Source organism: Bombus vancouverensis, chromosome 6 (assembly GCF_051014615.1).
Source record: "Bombus vancouverensis nearcticus chromosome 6, iyBomVanc1_principal, whole genome shotgun sequence".
Taxonomy (NCBI): domain Eukaryota; kingdom Metazoa; phylum Arthropoda; class Insecta; order Hymenoptera; family Apidae; genus Bombus; species Bombus vancouverensis.
In genome coordinates, this window is record NC_134916.1 from 6936045 (window position 1) to 6959702 (window position 23658).

Below are 23658 nucleotides of genomic sequence, written 5' to 3' on the forward strand. Positions count from 1 at the left end.
AATAAGTAATAAACAAATAACGCAAAAATTTCCTTATTACTCAAGTCGCACCATCATCGAAGAAGGTTTTTTGCATTTTACGATAAAAAAAATAAATATAATCAATCGATTCTGTGCAGGAAGCATTTAAGATTCCCGAGAGAAAAAAATCATACGGCATGCGCGAGTTCGCGTGAGATCGCGCGTCGGATTTACGCGGTCGATCGGCGCATTTGAAACTTGCGAGTGAATCGCTGTGTTAGCACACGATCGCATTAAGGAACGATGCACGCCCGAGTCGTTAGGTACAAGAGAACGGAGGAATCGTCACCATAAATTACGGAATCCGGGCGAGCAGACGGCCGTTAATAGTTTGTTCTCGAGTCTCGGCGACGAGACGTAGTGAGAAGATAAAATCAAGAATCCGTCCGCGGTGCGTCGGCGGTCAAAGAGGAACGGAACGAAACGGAGAGCCGCGAGATACAAATCTACGCTTTTCTCGCTCCCTTATGTGCCCTTTTTCTCCTCCACCACCGCTCTTGCCTCTGTCGTCGCTTTGCTTTTTTTCTTTACAGCATAGAAAGCGTCCCCTCACCGCCTACGACGCCGGTCATCGCACCATTGTAGTGGGTTCCGGATTGTGGATTAACTGTAAGCGATACCCACAACAAAACGCGCGCGCTTTCACCTGACAGCTCCGGCTACCTGTAGTCCTCCTATTTTATGACAGTATTGTAATGTCTCTCGATCGTGTCATCGTAACCGCTTCGAGTATCACCGAGTTCGAACTCCAACTTGTCAGATTCCTGGGAACGCTTACTATCGGTGGATATAAATTAACATATTTTCTTCGTCTTTACTCTCTTGCTTCTTTTTCAATGAAATCGAAAGTCTAACTCATATTATGTAATTGATTATACTTGGTGATTGCATGTAACAGGATTAAATTCTGGTCCTCTAAACTGGAAGGTCAACAAATGATGTCATTCGATATTTTATTATTTCTCCTCTTATTAATTTCTTTTTTTATTTGAATTTAAGAAGAACTTTTAGATGAGTGCTTTGAAGTTTCAGGGAAATTTCAGCAGGAAATTTCCAAAAGGGTACTCCAAACTTTAACTGTATATAATATTTAAAATAGGGAAAAAATTCTTAATAAAGAAAGTCAGAGAATACTTCGGTAAAGAGATGCAGCTGTTTTCGAAAAGGGACAGAAATTCGTTCTGCTGGGAACTACAGTTTATCTAACAACGAAATGTTTTCTTGCAAACCAACAGATGCTACAAGTTTTCCTTTAAAAGATAAACGCGAAATTTATTTAACATTTTCCTTCCACAAAACAATGCTCGTATATTTATACGATACTTGATATTCCTTGAATATAAAATATTAAAATATTTAATCTATTAGAATGTACTTCATAATTATATGTATATCGATCTTAACTGATGCTCACCATCTGGGGAATTAAGTAAACGATAGTATTACTATCACCATGAGAAATACTGTAATCTCTATTCAGTAATAAAGTTTCGCGCCTGCTAGCAGATCAGTTTCAAGTTTCGTCAGCAGGCGGTCTCTGAGAATTTTACGTCCTTTCGGTATTCAACCGTTTTCTCTTCGGTGATTAGGTAGACTTAACGCTCTATTCATCGTTTTCCTTTTAATCCTAAATACCTAATTAGGCTCAATCGTCACTATCCTAGAAGGAATTTATATTCCTAAAAAGAAATTTGATAAATAAAAGCAAGAAACACATGTTCATCCAGATTGAAAATATAAATATGACGTTAAAATAATAATAAAGCATTTTTATATTCTTTTAGAAAATTCAAGTATACAAATTGTAATAAATTCTCATAGGTCTCTATTTCGATCAATTAGCTTCTTATAATTCATCGTTATTTTTTATAAATATTTTCATAAATATTTCACGTAAATCTACGGAAACCTGTAATCTGGAGAGGATTTAAGTGCTAGAAGCTTGGAACGGAGGAAAGAGGTACAACTAAGCACGGGAAAGTGTGTATGGAGAAGCCGACAAATAGGTTTTACGGCTCACTTCCTGTCCGTCGCACGCGACAGTTATGCGCCCCATAATAAGACGGTGGTTACTTTCTGAGACAGTTTCAATTACAAGCGAAAAAGTAAAATCGTAATTCACGTCCCGCTGATGCCGCATGTTTCTCTTTCATAATTTACAAAAAATACTTAAAATATAAAAATATAAATGATATCCTCATGAAGCGTGTTTTACGATGTTCATACAATTAGAGAGACATTAATATGAAATTACTTCTTAAAATTTAAATTTATATTGAATTTGATTTGAATTGAATTTAAGTCTAAATTCCTTTGATTCACAAATACATAGATTACTTAATCATTATATTAACAAGTAAGAAATAATTTTAACATTGAAACGGTTAAGCTTATTCCTTCAGACGACTAGATTTATAGAGCTTTTTAACATCACGTTGAAATATTTTTCGTCTAAGATTTTCTACTGCAGAAACCTTTGGAGGGAGAGATAAACAGAAGGAAGAAGAGTAAGTAGACTCTCTATCTTATGGCGTTAAAGGACGAAAACGAGAACCTTCGTTCTGGAGTGGCCACTTTGCTGCGAATGTTTGTGAACTCGAACGGAAGTCTTGTTCGATCATCTGACAAACTATTCACTTATTTATTTGTTACCACCAAATCCTTGACCAAAATCACAAGTGTCGCAGAACATGTTCCGACGCTAGGGAAAAGTTTCAAACTAAACAATTCTTCAAACATATACAGGATGGTTGGTAACTGGTGGTACAAGCGGAAAGGGGGTGATTCTACGCGAAAAAAGAAGTCGAAAATATAGAATAACAATTTTTCGTTTGAGGCTTTGTTTTCGAGAAAATCGACTTTGAATTTTCGCTTTATCACGTCTCGTTATAACGGATCTCACTGTAGATTGTTGTCTCGATGGAAAAATTAAAAAAAAAAATTAAAAAAATTTTTATTCTATATTTTCAACTTCTTTTTTCTCGTAGAATCACCCCCCTTCCGCTTGTACCACCAGTCACCAACCACCCTGTATAAATCTTATCTTCAAGGAGGAAAGAGAGACACACGACATCGAACATGTGTTTCGCAAAAATCTCCGAATCACCAAATTTCAAATCACCACATATCAAATAAACTTTCAGATAAGTTATACCTGTTAGTAGAAACAGTTAGAAGCTATTGTTATTTCAGGACAGTTGAGAATAAACACATATGAGACAAGAATTTTCTGCTCCTCGATATACAACAAGATAACATGACACGTTGTAGATGTTGCGTAGAACGCGACGAAACATCTGTGCCTCTTCGCTTACAACCGATATAATTTTATCTCAGTTTTTCTTATATAAAGTTAATCTTTTGTAACATTTTTAGTAATCAGTTACTTAATGTAAACGCGAACCTTGGTATTTGTTCTTTCAAACTTATTTGAAAAGTGAACCCTGTAAAGGTAGCAAACGAAAATCCTCCAAAGTAATTTTACTTGTAATTGTCTGCGAAATCATTAAAAACTTTTCGTGGGCAATACGCCAGTACGAACGCGAGGAAAGTTAATTTCTGAACCATCGCGAAGAGGACATAAAGTGGCGTTTCCGGATGGATTTTCGCGCGTGGGCACCGGCACGCTTTGAAGACTCGCGTCTGTGCGCTTCCTCCTTACATCTTCGCGCGTTCTTTTCGCGTTAGCCAACTGCGATTCGCACGTCCGACTAGCGTGAAGTTTCGTCATCGCGTTAAAATAATTCGTTAAACAAAAATGTCTTGAGTTTGAAATTACTTCAGTACTATCGTGTTTAATATTAAATAAACATATATAGAGGTAAAAAGTTTTTTTTTAGAAGGCAAGAAAAAAAGGGTTTAAAGTAGGAAAAATTTAAATTAGGGAGCTATTTAAAATTTTTAACACAACTTTTAAATATCTTTCTTCAAATTTTATTTGTATTTATACATTCGTTATCCAATTTATCTTAAAAGAGTCGTACACAAACTATCAATCGCTGTTTACAACATCCTATGATACTATATTGTAATGTGATAAAGTATCTTGCAATTGACTCGTACCGTGAGTGCATACAATTCAGATGTTATTTCCAATAACTTCTTCAGTGAATCAGTAAAAACAGCTGATCGAAATGTGATAAGCATAATTTGCGTTACACAATTTAAATATTTTGTATACATTCATTGTTATCTTACCTATGCTTGCCGTGGGAAGAAAATGATTTTATAAAGAAGTTTCACCTGTCGCGCTTACCAAAAACTGTCACTGAAAGAGTTCGCAAAGAGCAATGTTGATTATAGTATGAAATCGAAATAAAACGACCATTTTAAATTTGTGAGCGACTGAGATTCGATCGATTTCTTCTTTAAGTAATCACAGCATTATTATATTCGCGATCTCACAAAGCATTTTGATGTAGCACATTAAGAATGATCATTTGCAACTGTAATAAATTAAACGTTAATACGAATACTTTTTTTAGCATTACGCAAATAAAAACTATATCACATAACGTAAAGGACTACTTTGCGTAAGTAGGTACATAGGTGTATATATATATGTGTATGTGTATGTATATAGAAATCTCTGATGAACAGATACTTTTGAAATCGTTGATCCATTGGTCAAATCTTAATTCATTGTCTACCAAATCGTCATTTATAAATGTATGTCGTATCAAAGTCCGTCATCTTCTAGATTTCCATTCATAATTCTATCGGCTAACTATTACATGATGGGAGTTTTTCACGCTGATTAAGAAAAATCGAAAGAGGAAACTGAAAACTGGTTTCGTTAAGTTTTCAGTCTTAATGCTATCACTCTGTACAAGTATAAATAAATATTCACGTGAGCACGCACACACAGGACATGTATAAGATACATAAGTACGTACAATAATAAGTATGTACAATATTTGATGTATTAATGCGGAAGTTCACAATTGTAGTAGACTATGTTCATTTCAACTAACTTTGGGAGAACCAACTTGAAAGTATCGAATAACAAACAATCAAAGGATCTTCAATGATTTCAATCGAATTACCCTGAACATGATATTTTATGATATTATAAAACTACATCACTTAGTCTAATGTTAAGAATTATATACAACACATCTCGAATATTTTTACTCAAATCAGTCGAGGATGAAAGCAAATTGAACAAACACGAATATTTATAATTGTTCCCCAACTTAAATAAAGTTATGTAAAGTAAATAATTAATAATGGCACAAACTTGAAACTATGCTCAACGATACCCGAATAACTTTAATTCAAACTAGAAATAAAGAATTGTGGGAGAAGTCCACTTTGACTGTGAAATTATTGTATATAATATATATAATATATATATATGTACCTACATCTATAACCTAATTACTAAATCTCACTAAATATATTGGTTCGTAATGAAAATCACAACATTGCTTTATTGTTACAGACAAGGATAATGATTTACCATTTCCATGATAGTCATTAAAAAACGATAATCAATCATACTATAAATATTTAGAATTAACATTAAAAGATAATAACCCTCAATTCTGAAAATCAAGAGTGTATAATCCTTGCCAGTAACGTGTCCTTACAATGATGAAATCCTGCGAGTCGATATCCGAAAAGTCTACTAAAACACAATATGGAAATTAGATATTACGATAATTAAAATTTAACAGCAATAGCATTACAAAAATGTAGTTTGTACACATAACTTTTTATGTACAATGAAAATACATACATACGACAATTTAACATTTAATCTTTATGTTTTTGTACAAATAAACCTCCTTCGATAAAAAGCAGTATTTATATGAAATTTTCTGCAATTTCTTGTAATTTCTAAAAAAAATTAAGTTATGTAATTAATATAGGATGAACACTATAGATTTATGAAAATTATGAAAATTTAAGATATGTACTGATTTGAATTATATATTACTGGCATTCAGTTGCATACGTAAACTGAAAGAAATACACGTAAAAAAATTTTTTTTAACAATTTTCTTCTAATTTGAGCGTATATTTTTACGCGTAATAACAATCTCTTGAAATAATACAGTCAAAACCTGTCTTAAATATTATTAACATAAAAAATAAAAACTTTTAAGGCTTTCTTCGCGCTCGTTATTTTTTTATATTATAACAATTATTGTACTATTTATAACAATAAAAAAATATTTACTATTCAATACAGATTAATCAACGAATAAAACTAAAGATATATTAAAATAGAAATTTTTATACACAATAATTTTATACACAATCTCTATTAAAGTTAATATAAAGATATGACATCAATATAAAAAACATTATAAATACTGCCGACAATTCCTACATATTTTATAAAAGTACCCTTTTCATATTATTTAATGCTAACACATATTTCAAAATTTAAATTTACAAGTAAAATTCTATGATAAAGCATGCACAACAAAATTTTGTTGTGAAAACAGTATTTAAAGAACTGAAATACTTCGGTGCTTCTTTATGTATGCAAATGAAAGCTAACATAAAAGAAGATCTGAGTAAAGTTAATTTTATAGCAAAATATTCCTCTGAAAATTTACAAAGTACGATTACAGCAAATATGCAAAGGGTTTATTATAGCATCTCTCTGATGTTTTACTTTACATTTTAAGGGATACTTGATAATATTGATATACATCATACGAATTTTGAATAATTTATAATATGGTTTTTGTAATTTGTTTAATCAAGCAAGTAGCAATATATATATTATTAGTGTGCATACTTCTCAATATTATAATTTACATGAATCTAAATTATTGATACAATCTCATATATTTCAAATACTTTGAAAAAGTTGTAAGACATAATTGAATTAGGAAAATGATTGTAACTTTTTTATTTTGGCAAACTGTTATTCATGATTGCAAAAATTAGCACTTTAAGCACATGCAGTAATTTATTATTACTTAATATTGTACAATCATTTTCTGTGCCAACTTTAATCCATAAAAATGAACCACTCTAAAGGCTATAAACAGAAGCAATTAAACTGAATTATGAATTGGTTTGACTAGATTAAAAAAAAATGGGAAAACAAGAAGAAAAAACGATTAAGTTCTCATTCAAAGAAGATTCCACTTATGTCAAATATCTAATAATATATATATAATATACAATATATTAATTAATAATATATAATATATTTACCAATTTTTCTCTTATTCATCCTATTAATAGCCAACAAACATAAAAAAATAAGACACTGTTTGGGATTTACCATTTTAAAACATCACAAGTTTGCTGCAAAAGCAATTAAAATAATGAATAATAAGAAAAAGTATAACTTAACTTCGTAAATATTTTCATTACATTTAAAACAAAGTACTTCATTGGTAGTTTCATCTATAATTTTTCTATTCTTCAATAATATTAATTTTTATAATTGGATGTTTAATAATTATCTTTTTCCAGTAAATAATGACTCTATAATTAGATATTTATCATATGTTAAAAGAATTACAAAACTAAAAGCAATTTAAAACAATAAAATTTTGTAATATTAAATCTTTAAATGTTTAAATACATATATTTTAAAATAAACTTTTCGTGAAACAATAAAATTTTATGCAACTTTTTTAAAGCACGAAAATCTTTTTTTAATATCTATAGTAAACCTTAGAACTTTAAAAGCTTCGGAAACATAATTTCATTTATACATTATAAAAATTGGAAGAAGCATTTACATTTATATGGTTAAATCACTATAACTGATGTCTCTAAGATTTAAAAGTACTCTATTGACTCTAAACTTAGCAGTTGTTGTTTCCTCTTTATAAGTTTGTCAGATTACCTACAACATTGTATAATTAACATCATCTTTGTGTATAAGTTATTGTGTCTCAGAAAGGAATTATTAACTACGCTAAGTACTATACATAACGTAATTTTTTGACCATTAAAAACAAATTAAAAATTATATAAGTACTTAAAAGATTTGAACATATTTAAGTGTTTACAATGTTTCAAAAGTATACACTGTTATTTGTAATTCTTACAGCTTGTTACGCATAATAACACACAATGCAGCAATTTCCACCATTCCGTTCAATTACTCTAATTACAAATACGCATGTTTATAAATTTACGAAGTATTAAACAACTTTATCATATAAGAGCTTCGTATTATTAAAGCTCACTTATTGTAAATAGTCATATTAAGAAAAAATGAAATATTTTGTAATATCCCTTCTGAAATTATTCATGCCTATCAAGCTGTTTATAACTGTTACCAACATATTATTTTTTTACGATATTACAGAATAACAAATTAGTTAGTAACCATAGTGTATCTATTCGCTTTTAAATTCTTATTCCCTTTTACTTATAATTTTGTACGTTATTATATAAAAAAAACTCTATGTATTGTACTTTTCATAATTGTTTCGGAAATTTTAATTTTATGAAGAAAATGTTCTGGGCCTACGTAAGAAAAACGTCGTGAAAGAAGGTCAAGATTCGTATATTAATCTCTGATAATGTGGAAATATCTCCCATGTTGGAAGATGTAAACCAAATTCTAAGGCCACCAAAACAGCAAATTCTGATGTAATTAAATCCTTGCGGTTTAGACGAAATACACTTTCAATTCTCTGTAAATCGCATAAAACTTTAATCCAAAAGTATTCCCCATGTAATATTGATTCACATAATAATATAATATATTGATATCATATGTTTACATATGAAATAAATACCTCTATTAATGATTTGAGGACATCACCCTTAACATCATTCAATTTTGCTGCAAGAAGCAAACATGCACCAGCACATAATTTCCGCGTTTGTTTCGTAACAACATTTCGAAGAATAAGTTTTTCAAAGTATACATAAGCCATTGCTACTGTTAGGAGATCAATACCATATTCCATTTTTGCTATTTTCCTCATTTCTCGTTTTAAGCTATAGGTATATATCATTGTAATATATAAATAAATATCGCATAAAAAGTACTACATACTTATAGATAACGTCATATTTTTTAATACTAACCTTCTTAATTTACTCAAGGTAAGTTGTATATGCGGAAATTTTTCTTTAAATTTGTCATTCAATTCTTTTTTTAAGTCAGATGGTCTTACATAATCGATAACTGATGCCTATATAAAAAATAAGTAGTTACAAAAAAATATATTATTGTACATTATATCACAAGCTTATAAAATATGTATATATACCATGTATGATGTAAATGTAAGCAGTGTTCTATGTTTTCCAGCTATGAGTTCCGGATCATCCAACAAATTAGGATTGTATTGTAATGATTGCTCATCCCAATCATAAGCTATAATTACAAAGAGAAATATTTCATTATCATATATTATTTTGTTTACTACTTCAAATGATTTATACACTATACCTTTAGAATCAGCATTAAAAGATAGTGGTGGAGATTCGGGCGTTAAATGCTGAGTACGATATGTAGCTGTATCATATGATAGACACCTGGAAAAGGTTTCAATGTACAAAGCACAGCATGGAAAAGTAACAAGCACGTGTAATTTGTTATAACCTTCAAATATTTTATACATAATACGGCATAATAAATCTAAGAATAACTAATAAAAATTAATTAACATATATGCGTTAAAAATGATTATATGTATATAAATGAACATATAAATGAAAATGTACATGATATGTATATTAATGATGATACACAAATATTTTATCTATTCACCAATTCTAAAATGAAAGTTTCTATTTTTATTAAAGATATAATATTCACACAAAAGTAATTACTTTTCATTAACAATAGCAATACAAATTCAATTATCACTCAAATAAAGATTTTTTTTCTATATGTATAATAAACATATTTTTTTATTTGAAACTAATCATACAAATCCTGTATTATAATACATGTGCTATGTATTTAGTGTTGAAAAAGATTTATTATATTTAGTTATATACTAATTTATTTAGTTATATACTAATTTAGTTATATACTAATAAGAATTGTCTATGCCAAATTAATTAACAATATAAATTATAATTCATATTTTCTACTGTATACAATTGTAATATAAATCTTTTTTTTAGTACAATATGCTTATATGTTTTACCATTTAGAGTGATCCACATTCCATGTAATAGTTTTTGTCCTGCAAAATATGGTTGAAAAGTTTCATTACAAGAAAAAAAAAATTGTGCAATGCATATTCTGTGAGAATATATAAGTGAAATATGGAAGATGAATGAAAATATGTGAAACAGGAAATATATAAAAATACTATATTATATAGAAAATTTTTTCAAAATTATGTAATATAATATTACAAAATATTTGTACTTACGAAATGGGGATAAAATACTAGACAAAAGTGGAAATATATTAAGTAATTACACAAAATAAATACCTTGAAACTACAGGATGTTTGTTAGGTATAAGTTCTATTGCCTCATTATCACTAAAATGTAACTTTTTGTCCTTTTGAAACTGTCTAGATGGGACAAGCAACTGCCCATAAGATATTTCCTAAAAATATTCAAAATTTAGGGAATTTAAAGTTCATTGCATATAGAAGGTGATCTTGTTAGTTAACAAAAGCAGTGTTGCAAATCAGACTATGAATGACATTCTCCAATATCAGCTTCTTATAACAGATCATATAAAACAATATAATATTATCACTATAATAACAATGCTTTTGAATTAACTAGTAAAAGAGTCACCCTGTATTATTTAATTAAATACCTGGCCGTCTTTAGCACGCTCTATTCCCAATAAACCAAAAGGGTCAATATTATCATTAATTGCTGATAATGGTCTCTGTGAAGATATATTTTTTCTTCGTCCTGTGTCTTTACGCAATTCAGACCTACAAGAAGAAAAGATCTATAGTTATACTATACTACAAGAAATATTATGTATTTTAAATATAGCATTATTCAATTTTTATTATATTTATCTTACCAACTAGATCTTTGTCCTTTATTATATGGAAGAGCAGAAAATACTAGAAATGGCACACGTTTATTAGAAACCAAAACCAATCTATCATCTCCAAACTTATAACCATTTACAGGTCGTTGCATTAAACGCAATTCTCTTGTAACTTCTGGTATTATGCCACTATTTGCAGAACCAGATTGTATATTATTTGATATCTTTGATTTTGATTTTGAGGATTGTGGTTTTGAACGTAAAGAACCAATACTTTCATTGGAACTGTTATATTGATGCTTTATATCTTCCGAAAGAGTTGATGTTTGATGAGTTATACGCTTTTTATATTGTAAAGAACCAACTCGCCTTTCAGGTAAAGAATATTCACTGCCAGTTGTGCCAGTACTAAGAAACAGAAATAAATACCTTATATTTTCTATTCCTAATAATATATGAATATTGCACAAAATGTTATTACTGAATGAATATTACATGGAATATAGATTTTATTAGTTCTAAATCTATCATCTAATGTACATAAATGTTAATTTTATATGTAGAGAAAATTATAATAATTTTAAATAAACTACAACATTGAACATTTGGTACTTTGACTTTATACTATTGGAGTCATATCACTCCAATATATAACTTATTTAATATTATTTTGAAAAATAAGACAAATACTAGTTAAATGTGCTGCTCTCTCTATATATCCTTATGTTGTATCTTTTACATTCTTCTTATCTTTTTCTTATCTTTAATGAATATATTTCCTACTTGTTTTATAAAATCAATAAAATCAATACTGATATAGATTACTACTAATGTACAAAACATTAAAAATGATAAAAATGAAAGACATGTTATTAAGTATATTACAAAATATATAACACATTGAATATAGAATATTAACTATAATAATTGTAAGAAATAGCTATGTAATAAAAAAGAAGATTATTTTGATAAAAGCATTGTATATTACATAACTTTTAATAGAATTCTAATTTGTTATTTAAAATTTATTCTTTAATTGCATACATATAGATAATAATCATAAATATTGAAAATTATAATAATTATAAATTTTATTAGAAATGAATAATTATATCAATTATTATTCTAGTTATATAAAACAATTTATTTAATTCAATAAGGGTATATAATAAAATCAACAATTTAATTATTTATATGTAAGAAAGTTTATGTAATATTTATGAACATCTCTAAGTAGTATTTATCTTACTTTTTATCTCATAAAGAACATCAAAACAACTGAAGGAAATCTTTATAATATAAACAATCGATGATTTAGTTTCTGTAAATACACACACCTCACATATACAAACTGCGAAATTACAAAAAATCAAGCCTAAAGCTAATATCTTTGGTAAGGTGGAACAAAGTATAGGTTACATTTAAAGGAATTCAAACAATTGTTTACCGTTCTCTGAATGAACTATGAAATCCAGTAGAGAGCTGTGGATAATTTCTTTCTTGTTCTAAGAAAACAGCCACTGCTGCCTTCGCAGGAGTCAGTATCCCGTCAGAATTTGAACTAAATGAATTGTGTTCACCACTTTTTGGCACTAATTGCGGAGAGCTTGTTTGCTTTGCAGATGAGGATATTAAATGCTCTTCTGTAGAGTCATCGACAACTTCTTCAGTAGAAACAGTCAAATCAGCCTGACGAACTTCAACCTGATGAGCCTGACTATCACTTAGGGTACGTGCATGAGCAACACTATTCCGCGATAGAACAGCTAATTTGGTATCGCGGTGGCTGCCATCGAGAGAAATATTCGAAAGAAATGTTAGGGCGGCCAACCTTCTGCGTGAATGATTCTTTTTTAAGGCTGCTGCCATTCCACGGTTGACCGTATCGATAGACCGGTATTACCGAGTACCAACGTAAATGACCAGGAAAGAGACGGACACTCGACAAGGATTCTTTTGTCAAACGAGGACAACTACTAGGATCACAATTCATTATCACCGCTTGTACACTTAGTCCTGACATTTTCCATTAATGTGCTCACACAGCGCACGTAGATACGTGAACCGGTGTCACTCATCATCGTACTGATTCCTCTCATAAGATTAAAAAACAAATCCTGCTACCAATAAAACAATCTTCCTTCCTACTACGCAACACTGCAACCCATTCCCTTGTCGGCCGAGTATAGTACCCTCTACTTTCTTCTGCGACTGCGCATTTTCTCACATGTGTTAATATCGAAATATATTAACGAATTTTCTAGAAACGTTATGCTTTTCTTTAACAAGGTTTTTCTTTTTTCTCTTCTTCTTTAAAGAGAAACAAAAAATTATTGTTGTCATACATTTTATGAATTTTATAAAACTTCATCATGCACATTATCTTAGGAGGTTAATCACTAGGCTGCCTCTGTAATCTCTATTTATTCCAATGTTTATGGAATTTTATTTCTATGTTTCCACTACTGTATTGAATATTAAAACTAACAGATGAAGATGCTGATTTTGTAAATATAATTACCTCTTATTTCATTGCTTTGATACAGAAAATTTAGTTCATTGTGTTATCCAGCTGTTTCAGTGGTATTGGATATTAATATCATCATTCAGAAAAATGAAATGTCTAACGCATTAGAAAAAAGATGAAACTGGTTGAATGCTTGTATCTTCCTAGAAACCACAGTCCTCTGTGATAAAAACCATACCTTTCCTATATAGTGACTGATAAAGCTGATTAATTTCGACTACATATTTTTAAATTAAGAAACATGACGAAAAAAGCTACGTATAAAGCTATTTCTAGCTTGAAACCGAAACCTACTTATCATTTATTTATATTAATCCCATAATCAAGGTACAGTGCACATTTGAATCAGTCGATTACAATTGACTTGAAAGACAGATGTCCTCATACGTGCTCAATATTTATGAAGTCTTCGACTAAAAATGACTGAAATCAATGAAAGTTACGGAGGAAGTACAGAATCAATATAGGATACACCTGGCATACAGATACAATTTTTTTTCGTGTCATGTCGTGTCTCGCGTCCTACATTTTGGGAATCAAGACTGTCACGAAGATGGTCCACGAGTTCACGAGTCACGGGTCACCTGACCTGATTGACCGCTGTACCATTTTCGAGTCACATGCGACATTATCGATTATAGTAAATACTTAATCATATTATATCATACATAGTAAATAGTTAATCAATGATTTCATAATAAAATTTTGTTTTAATTCCAACCACTACAAACGTTTTAATAATATTCTACACTAAATCGATAACACTGGAAACGATAATAAAATGGTAAAAGAACTCTGCAGCCCTGGAAACATGACACAAAGGTATATTGAGTGATGGATCTATACTATACTTAGTCAATGTCAATACGTATATGTATTATCAGATATTATACATAATTGACAAAACTGAACATTTCTTCTCACTAATTAAATTGAAAATGTTTGTAATGTAACATAAAGTAATCTATTATAAATATATAAATAATTCGTTAAAACAAAATTTTTTAATATTCGCGGATGTAAAATATCTTTTTGCTATTATTAACGCTTACTGCATACTTTTAATTAGATAAAACAAGTACATATTGCACTCCAAAAAAAAAAAAAAAGATAAATGATAACGACTCTGTTATTAATAATAAAATCGTTATTAAAACGTCTTAAATGTCATTACAAATACTAATGCTATTTGTTAAAACTTATTGCATATAAGCAAAATTGAAAATAATTATAATTGCAATTTCTGGTGGTATTATTAATTAAGGATTCTAAACTTACTGAACTGATCCAGAATATAAGTAATATTTATATATATCGTATGTAAATATATTATAAACCTATACATAAATAAATTTATATTAAGTAACTGTACAATATACAAGTTAACTCATTGCAATATTAGATGTAAAAGAAACTAATTTAATTAATATAAAAAAGTTAATCTTATGCAAGATGCAGATGTCATCAAGTTATATATTTTATCATGTCAAATAAACTAAAAGACTAGCAATGAGAAAACAAATATTATGTCACAGTATTTATTTGAATTTACGGAAATAATTTTAATATTTTATGATTTTTCAACATTTATCTATGTGTGTGTGTATGTGTTGCATTGCTGATTAAGAAATTCTAAAACTGAAATAAATATTTAATTACTGCAATAACTTTCAAATTTGTATATACTTGATTCTTTTAAGCATTTAACAATTTATAACATAAAATGATTTTAATGTATTTTATGAAATTTATGTGAAATGACACAAAAAGTGATGTTTATCATTAGTAGTATTTTAAAATAGCTAATACAGAAACTTTTTCCATTTATACAACTTCGATTGTTCATATGATCCTAGAATTTTGTAAACAATGTGACAATTATTCAAATAATATTACAAACTAATTTCTACAAGCAACAATATTCATACATTTATCAATAATTATAAGAAATTTATATTTAATTTACACAATAATAGAAAATTCCGTAAACTCTGAAATAATCTAAAAGGACATTGCAACGAGAATAACATCCAATCATTTTAAATATACAAAGCCATCCACACTGTATCATCAAAATAAATAATTTCATCAGTTTCTTTCGATGATCAAACAGATAATTAACAATCATAGTATTTATTGCTATGACTGCTTCTGCTAAATATAGATTTAGTATCCATAACTAAATGTCCAGGCTAGAGCATAAAAATCCTAGAATGGTTATAGATGCTGCCACCGGGTTGACATAGGACTACTTGAAGATTCAATAGCCCTTGATATGGATTCATATAGCCCATGCCCTAACCACATTTGATTCAGTTGCCTGTATTTATCATGACACAGTCGAAGTGGATTCCCTCTTCGTAAACCTTGATCTGTTTCGCCATATTCGTCCAGGTAAGGCGGACAAGCAAACGATCCTCGATTCGAGATTCTTAGGAAAAGAATTTCACACTCTCGTATTCGTAAGAATAATCCTACTCCAGCTCCACATTTACTTGCGTGATATGTGCACGCACCGACCAGTGCATCGTTCAATTCAAATTGACAACAATAACTTTGAGAACATAACATTTCGCCACATACTAGGCACAGCGTCGGTGTTTTAGAATCTTCACGGACGCTATTTGGGCACGTAAACGACGATATCATGTTTATCAACTCACTATAATCTTCTGGAAGCTCCACTAATCTGTTAACTTTCAAAGGTTCTTTTATTATTGTGACTGTACTAGCACCAGATAGATGCATTTGAACAGTGGGATGACTTTTCCAAATATTTATTAATTTTATAATTATATCTAAATTTGGCTTTACTAATTCATCACATGTTGTCGGTAATCCCAAATATGCACAGATATTTTCATATGTAGCTCCATCTATTTTAGTTAGTTCTTCTGGTGCTGGAACATCACATATGTAATGAAAATAGAGAGCACAACATCTAAGAAAAGGCAAAGAAGCGTTTGTGACTCGTCTCCATATATTAGCAACTACTTGAGTGCCAACATTAATGTTTAAAACTTGAGCCAATGTTAAGATAGATTCGGAGAATGTATTTTCAGTTGTCTCTGGGTTATCTACATCCATCTCTTCATTAAAGTCTGATGTTAATAATATTTTTACTATTAGGGATATAAATATAAGCTGCAAGGCATAAAATTCAAATATTCCACCAGTAATGATTGATGGTACAGCCTTAAAGCTTGTACAAAAAAGACTAGGAAATGAATTAATTAAAGGAATAAGCATTCCAAATGGATCCCAATCGAAAATACTTGGGCCTTCAGGTGAAGTTTTTAACAATAGAGTTAAAAGAGAAATTGCATTATTTTGGATAATATCCCTATCTGTCCATGTCACTTTTGTACTAGTACGTAATTGACATTTAGATCCCAATACAGCAGAAATTCTTGCAAGTCCTTCTAGACTGTCTCTTTGTCTAGATGATAAAGCACCTAATAAAGGTTTGTTCATGTCACGGAGAAGAAATTCTATAGCATGAATACTGTATGCTGTTGATTTCCATGCTAATAATGGTACTCTTTCATCATCTTCATCTGGTTCGGTGCCAAATTCTTTTGTGTATATTGCTTGTGCAAAATGTTGAATTGTAGATATTAAATTTTCTGAAATGGATGGACCAGTTTGATTATAATTTAACTCAAACATATTTTCTACATTTCCAAGTTGATTACGAATAGCTTGTATATGACATGGAACTGGCATTATGCAATACCGACATGTCGGATCGTGTTCGTCTTGAATACATTTTGGTCTATGTAAATTATCACTTAATCCACATCTAACTTGCATTGTAATACTTAAAGCCTCCAACCATGTACGAAAATCAAGTTCAGGTTGATTTTGAGGAGTTGGTTGTAATGTTCTTAAAGCTGGTAAAAGAGGTAAAATAGTGTTACTGAGACATTCGCAAAGTGGGCAAAGATATTCATGTTTCTCCACATCAAAACTTGCCGGTTGTCGCAAACGGAATGGTCTTCTATTCTCTTTTGCAAGAACATTATTAAAATATTCTTGCCAACAATTAACATGCATTACATGACCACAAGTACCAATATGTGGTGATGCACCGAGCTTTGCAGAAAGATATAATGGATCAGGTTCATTAGTGTTAGCCCTGTGTTGACAGAGAACTGTAGATTGTTGAATAAATGCAGCTAACACCATTGCTTGACCAGCTGCTGTTACAATTTGATCTTCCTGACACAAAATACAAGTTTTATAAGTTTCTTCACCGGATATTCTGGATGTTTGTCCAATACCAACAGCAACAGGTATTTTTTGAGGGCATTTTTTTGAATTCATACTAGAGTCTTGGTCATTAGATTTATTCACATCTAAAGCTGCTTCTTCAAATAATTCAGCATTCTTTTTCATAAAATGTTTCTGCATAGCAGCCATTTGTGCCATTATTCTTGCTCGCTTTTCTGCTGCCATTTTTGTTCTCCATTCTTTATCAGTTTCAACATTTTCTGTACGTGATGCGGTAGGTGTTGTACTAACATCCATTGGAGTATTACCAGCAACTTCTCTGTATCTTGTTAAAATCCATGTTAATAAATCTTTATGAGCTTCTATACGTGGAGTACTAGATAAACCTTCTAACAATTTATAGATTTTCCACTTTGCAGCCCTTGTTGTAAAAGCAAAAAAAGGATAATAACCAGATTCTTGTTCTTGAAGAGCATACCCAATAAGATGTAAAATTTTATGTACTTGTGATTCTGAAAATCTACGAGGTTTACAATTAAGTGCTCTTTCTAATACAATTTGCATAATATGTAACATAACATCACATTGTAATAAATTAGTTACTAAACTAAATACTTCTGTTAATTTAGGAAGTTTAGGAGGTGGACAACATTGTAATTCTCCTAAAGCTTTTCTTCGTTTTCGTTGTGTTTCTTCAGAGTTACTTACTTCCTCTTTTGTATAATGATAAAAGAATACATTATATTCCGAATATAAGTGAGGTTTTAGTTCATATACGCCTTTCCCTCCTGATACTTGTGAAGGTTTTTTAAAATCTGCAATATCTTGTATTACCTTTTCCATTTCAGTTTCCAAATATGTATCATCTGATAATGTTTTACTAAGCTCTGAATGAGAAAGAGGTTTAATACATAATTGTTGAATGATTTCTTTTTTCAAAATATCATCAGCAGTAACTTGTCCAACTCCAAGTACATATCTTTCTCCTATTATTGTTATAAGTAATCCTAGAAATTCTTCAACTAAAGTTTGCCTGATACTTTCATCTTCAAGATATTTGACAGCATTTACATCAAAGTCTGAACTTGCCCATTGTAAAAGATTAAATTTATTTAAAACATGGATCAAAAATTCATTACTTTCTATTAAAGATGCTCCGGCTTGAAGCAAGATAATATCTCTGTCTAACATTTCTGAACGGCATTTAACATTGTGATAAAAATATAACTGATTCAACAATGAATATCCATTCCTCTTCCACATACCACTATGTACTTGTGCAATCATTACTTGAGTTGCTAATACCGGTTCTATGATCTGTTCTAATGTTGGCTTTGTATGATTGATAAACTCTGCACACTGAAAATGTAAGTCATGCATTTCAAGATATGGAAAAAGACCTGCTAAAAATCTGGAAAGTGGGAGATGTATAGATACTGGTTCAGATGATACATCATATTGGAGACATGTTGCACTATGATCTGCTAATTCTCTCACTTGAGGTGGACCAATCTCATGTCCTGGCTGTTCATATAGCTTTCTTAAAACTAACCGAAAAGCTTTTATTAGAACAATTTGATCTGAACCACACCATTGTAATGCAAGACTAATAACTGGAGATAGTCTAATATGTAAATTAAATGCAGATTCCCACTCAGGTTCATATTCCATATGCTGACCAACTTGTCTCACTACAGAATCCATGCATTGCATACTGCTAAGTAATGTGAGCAAAAGTGAAAGTCCTTGTAAAAAGCTTTTTCTTAATTCATCAGTCCAAACATCTGGCTTGGAGCTTAGTAAATATCGTAAATCTTGGAGCATATATAGAGCTCTTTTAAATGAAGTATTAGGAGTATCTCTTTCAAATTCCAACTTTCCTGCTGCATTACATCTTCGTGAACTTTCCGAAATAAACGTGTTTAATAAGATAAACAGTACATCATGATGTGCAATAAGATGATGCGCTAATGTTGGAACTGTAAATAATTGTACAGAGAATGAGACAATAGAAAATGAATGATCATGATCATCTCTTATGTAATCTTTCATAATAGAACCATAATTATATGTAAAAACAATTGCTAGAGCTCTTTTGCTTTCATATTCCATAAGCATTCCAGACATTAGTAATCTGTGCCATGCTGTTCTTGCAGATTTCCATAACTGTGAATCTTTCATAAGTATACCTTCTACAATGGAAATAACTGGTAATTTTGTATTGAGCGCAACATTACTGAAAAGCACTCTAAAACTTTCACAGGGATTTATAAATTGTTGTAACCAATGTAAAAGTAACATAGCAAATATTTGGTGAGCAATTACATGAGCATGAACTACAAGTACTTTTAATGCTCGATTGCTATGTCGTGATGTGAATTTTTCAATATCATTCTGTAATTCTTTACACTCATGGAATTCTGCACATTTTACAACAGCTCTACCATCCCTATCAACACTTGTTACAAACTCTAATGCGTCTCTTTGTGAGCAATGCATAACACGTATAAGAGTACTAATTACTTGATCAAATGTATGAGTCTCATCATTGAAAAGAACTGTACAATAATCTCCTATACAATAATCATCATCCGCTGTATTATTAGAACACAAATCAGGAGGTAATCCAATTGTATGTTCCAAAGATAACATTGTATGGCAATATCTTAATATTGCCTCAAAAGTTATTACTGCTCTTTCTGCTATATCTCCAGGTAATTTATTTCCACGAGATTCTTTAGCTTGTATTCCAGCTAGATGTGTGTTACAAAATGGTTCTTTTTTCCAAGCTTCTATATCTCCACAATCGCAAAATCCTCCACCACTAGAAGTACCCATTCTATACTTATGATTACGATGAGCTGATTGCTTAAAACAATCTGCACACAAGACACATGTTGAATCCACACCACACTCTCTACAACTATATGTAGCCTCACCCATTTTGAACACTTTACCGCATATCACATTATCCATTTGACTTAGTTCTTTTAGTACAATATTTGGATCTCCATTACAAATAAATTCTTTTAAAGTATTAAAAAGTACTTTCTTTGCTGCTTCTTCATCAAAAACCCAATCTAGACAATTGGTATTTCGTTGTGGACTATATATCCGTGGAACCCAGACTCTCCAATGCTCATTAAAATGGGTACATGACAGTATTCCTTTATTCATTTTTTCCATCCATACATTTACGCATGAATGACTAAAATTTTGGAAAGTAGACAAAGATGGTGGTGGCTCCATATCTTCAGTATTTTGATATAGATGTTCTTGTAAATTCTCACTACTCATTATTGTAATTTAAATTGCCAAAACAATGTGTACTGAAATGATAAATATTGTGGATTAAAGTTTCATGCATATTCTTTAATATTAAAAGTTCTAATATTAAATTTAATATACTTTTACATTTAATATAATTTTATAATTAAATATTTATATTATATTGTAATTTATGTACATATATGTAAAACATAATGAATTTTCAAATTTTATTTTAAAAACATAAATTTGATAAAAGTTATACTAACCACAGAATCAACACAGTTCTTGATATAATGTATCAACATAAAGTAGATGCATTGTACATTGTTCTTTACATTCTTATTTGATCCAACATGTCAACATTGAATAGATCAAAATCATTCACAGAATTTTATTACTCAATGTATCTTAGTCCATATAAATTATGTGATTTGATACAATTTCACTACTTCACATAATGTTCTCATTTCTATTCAATCATTATCTGAAAGTGATAGGTTACCAACGATTTATAGTCCATGAAATTTCCATACGGTATAACAGTATTCTTCAATTACAAAATTGCACTTAATCTTAACTGCCTATTCATCAAATCAAATGTCTAAATAATTCGAGAAATCGAAAACTTTTTAGTTTCGTAATAGACAAAAATTAAACACTATGTTACGAAATTTTATATACTACGCAGAGCGAACAACATTTCAATTTAAAAGACTATTTTATAGGTGTAGTTAAACTTTTCGTTAAATCGAACTATTTTTAACTTTCTTTGAAGACGATACTTACTATTATGATGACCAGGCCAAGGTTAATAAAAGATATTGAAAAGTTCTTTGTTACACAAAATCTGTATGTGATCCTTCAACTACGTGCGTCACAGTGCTTGACAGCAGTCGCTTTATGATAATCGTTCGCATTAAAGACGTGGATATTCGATGATATCAGTCAACCAAGTTTTGACATTTCGAAACGAAATGATAAGCAATACTTTTACACAGTTAAATTGAACAATGCACAAGATGGCCTATGAAGTTTAGAGACTGAAATCATATATATGTTAGATATGCTTCCGTTTTAATATTTGTTCTTGACTGCAGCGCTCAAAAAATTGGCTAGAAATATATTAAATATTTGGTAATAGTTAGCAATTTGGTCAGTATCTCCGATTTTTTTTAAACTTTAATATGTTGAAAGGGTTATTTAAATGAACAAAATATCACAAAAAAAGTGTTGCAAACAATATTAATAAGTATTTTTAATTTTACTCTATTTTAGAACTAAACTTATATCTAACTTTAATCTAGCAAAAGCCCCAGAAAATTTCGTCATTTTTATTTTGCGTAACACTCGAATGTCACTAGTCGGCAGCCAATAATTGCAATCAAATCCTATTTATATTTACTACCTTATCTCGTTGGACAGACTATATTACCTTTTAGTTTCTTTTACGACTGAGTAATATAAATTTAATTAGTTGGCAACAGTAAATCATTAATAGGGAATTTGCTCGTGTAAAATCAGTCGGTCCGTGTCCTTTTCAGTTCATAACGTTGTTGCAGAAACACGTGGTGAAGAGTGTGATTATTGAATTTAAAGCGAAGTACGAAAGTAATTACGTAAGTAAGGGTGTCAGACTAAATATTAAATTATATTCTATATGGGTATAACAGAAGGAATCATTTACTTTTACTTTATTTTATTATATTAGTATGTACACTTATGTAGCATCAATTCGCATACTGATAATATTCATTGTAACTATTTAAATATAAATGGAGTAACGAATATAGTATAATTTAATATTAATTGTTTAAATTTTTCACTTGCTGTCTATAGATTAAATTAAAGATTGTTAAAATTAAACTGAAATTATATGTCAGATAAACGTTGGTAAACAGTACTAGAATGTGTATATTATATCCTGTAACTTGTCATATAGCATCTAAATACCAACAAGTAAAGTTTCATAGAGTACATGATATTTATATTTTCAAGTTAAATCTAGTTTTTATTTAAAAATTGAAGACATATAAATTTCAAATCAAAATATAATTATTTATTGTATTGCACCATATCGTGAAAGTACCATAGAACATTTTATTTGATAATATAAATCTAAAAAATAATCTAAAATTTATATTTTATAATAACTTAATTCTTTTGCAGAATGCCTCTTGCTAAAGATTTTCTTCATCCAAGTCCAGCTGAAGAGAAAAGGAAGCACAAGTTAAAAAGACTTGTACAAAAACCAAATAGTTATTTTATGGATGTGAAATGCCCTGGATGTTATGCCATCAAAACCATCTTTTCACATGCACAGAGATCGGTAGAATGTGATGGATGTCGTACAATATTATGCACATCTACAGGTGGCAAAGCACGTTTAACAGAAGGTTGCTCATTTAGGAGAAAGGTCCAATGTTAATGTAACCACAATTAAGGCAACATAATGATATACACAGACATTTCTCTTTATATTCAATAAATAAACAGAATTATTGTAAAAATTAACAAAATTAATTTTATTTATTATATCCCAGCTTTGTTTGTGATAAGAACTGTAAAACAATCTTATTCTTCAATAATTTTGAAGCTGAAGCATATAGTTTAAAAGAAAAAGAGTGAGCTTAGTTATACAGGGTGGTTGGTAACTGGTGGTACAAGCGGAAAAGGGGTGATTCTACGCGAAAAA

The 23658-nt window shown here is 30.0% G+C and overlaps 3 protein-coding genes across 7 annotated transcripts; 1 reads left to right on the forward strand and 2 right to left on the reverse strand.

Annotated features, from left to right (window-relative positions):
• Positions 1 to 3931: 3931 nt before the first annotated feature.
• LOC117158100 (CDK5 and ABL1 enzyme substrate 2) lies at positions 3932 to 13376 on the reverse strand. Of its 5 annotated transcripts, none has more exons than XM_076619582.1 (11): positions 12384 to 13376; positions 10967 to 11344; positions 10748 to 10871; positions 10410 to 10528; positions 10116 to 10154; positions 9410 to 9495; positions 9228 to 9334; positions 9043 to 9149; positions 8748 to 8952; positions 7201 to 7293; positions 3932 to 5862 (listed from the first exon to the last, which is right to left on the reverse strand). In XM_076619582.1, the coding sequence occupies exons 1-10, from the start codon at positions 12803 to 12805 to the stop codon at positions 7267 to 7269; spliced, it is 1614 nt and encodes a 537-aa protein (XP_076475697.1). In that variant the 5' UTR covers positions 12806 to 13376; the 3' UTR covers positions 3932 to 5862; positions 7201 to 7266. The 5 variants fall into 5 exon arrangements, with proteins under 5 accessions (XP_076475697.1, XP_033192551.2, XP_033192549.2 ...); XM_033336660.2 differs by adding an exon at positions 7363 to 8659 and having other exon boundaries at positions 3932 to 7293; XM_033336658.2 differs by adding an exon at positions 7363 to 8642 and having other exon boundaries at positions 3932 to 7293; positions 12384 to 13369.
• A 777-nt stretch (positions 13377 to 14153) lies between these two features.
• Positions 14154 to 22094, reverse strand: Ubr1 (Ubr1 ubiquitin ligase). The gene is made up of 3 exons (XM_033336654.2): positions 21753 to 22094; positions 21233 to 21450; positions 14154 to 21025 (listed from the first exon to the last, which is right to left on the reverse strand). The coding sequence occupies exon 3, from the start codon at positions 20991 to 20993 to the stop codon at positions 15681 to 15683; it is 5313 nt and encodes a 1770-aa protein (XP_033192545.1). The 5' UTR covers positions 20994 to 21025; positions 21233 to 21450; positions 21753 to 22094; the 3' UTR covers positions 14154 to 15680.
• Positions 22095 to 22437: 343 nt separating this feature from the next.
• On the forward strand, positions 22438 to 23482 carry RpS27 (ribosomal protein S27). The gene is made up of 2 exons (XM_033336661.2): positions 22438 to 22582; positions 23133 to 23482. Exon 2 carries the CDS (start codon positions 23134 to 23136, stop codon positions 23389 to 23391), a length of 258 nt encoding a protein of 85 aa, XP_033192552.1. The 5' UTR covers positions 22438 to 22582; position 23133; the 3' UTR covers positions 23392 to 23482.
• The last annotated feature ends 176 nt before the right edge of the window (positions 23483 to 23658 follow it).

Excerpts from the sequence above, each read along its gene's own strand:
- LOC117158100 (XM_033336658.2), bottom strand. The coding sequence starts at position 12,805 with ATGGCAGCAGCCTTAAAAAAGAATCATTCACGCAGAAGGTTGGCCGCC. Across the intron at positions 10,529-10,747 it reads AGCGTGCTAAAGACGGCCAG|GAAATATCTTATGGGCAGTT; the intron begins GTATTTAATTAA and ends GAATATTTTTAG. Across the intron at positions 8,953-9,042 it reads ACCTTGAGTAAATTAAGAAG|CTTAAAACGAGAAATGAGGA; the intron begins GTTAGTATTAAA and ends ATATACCTATAG.
- Ubr1 (XM_033336654.2), bottom strand. The coding sequence starts at position 20,993 with ATGAGTAGTGAGAATTTACAAGAACATCTATATCAAAATACTGAAGAT.
- RpS27 (XM_033336661.2), top strand. The coding sequence starts at position 23,134 with ATGCCTCTTGCTAAAGATTTTCTTCATCCAAGTCCAGCTGAAGAGAAA.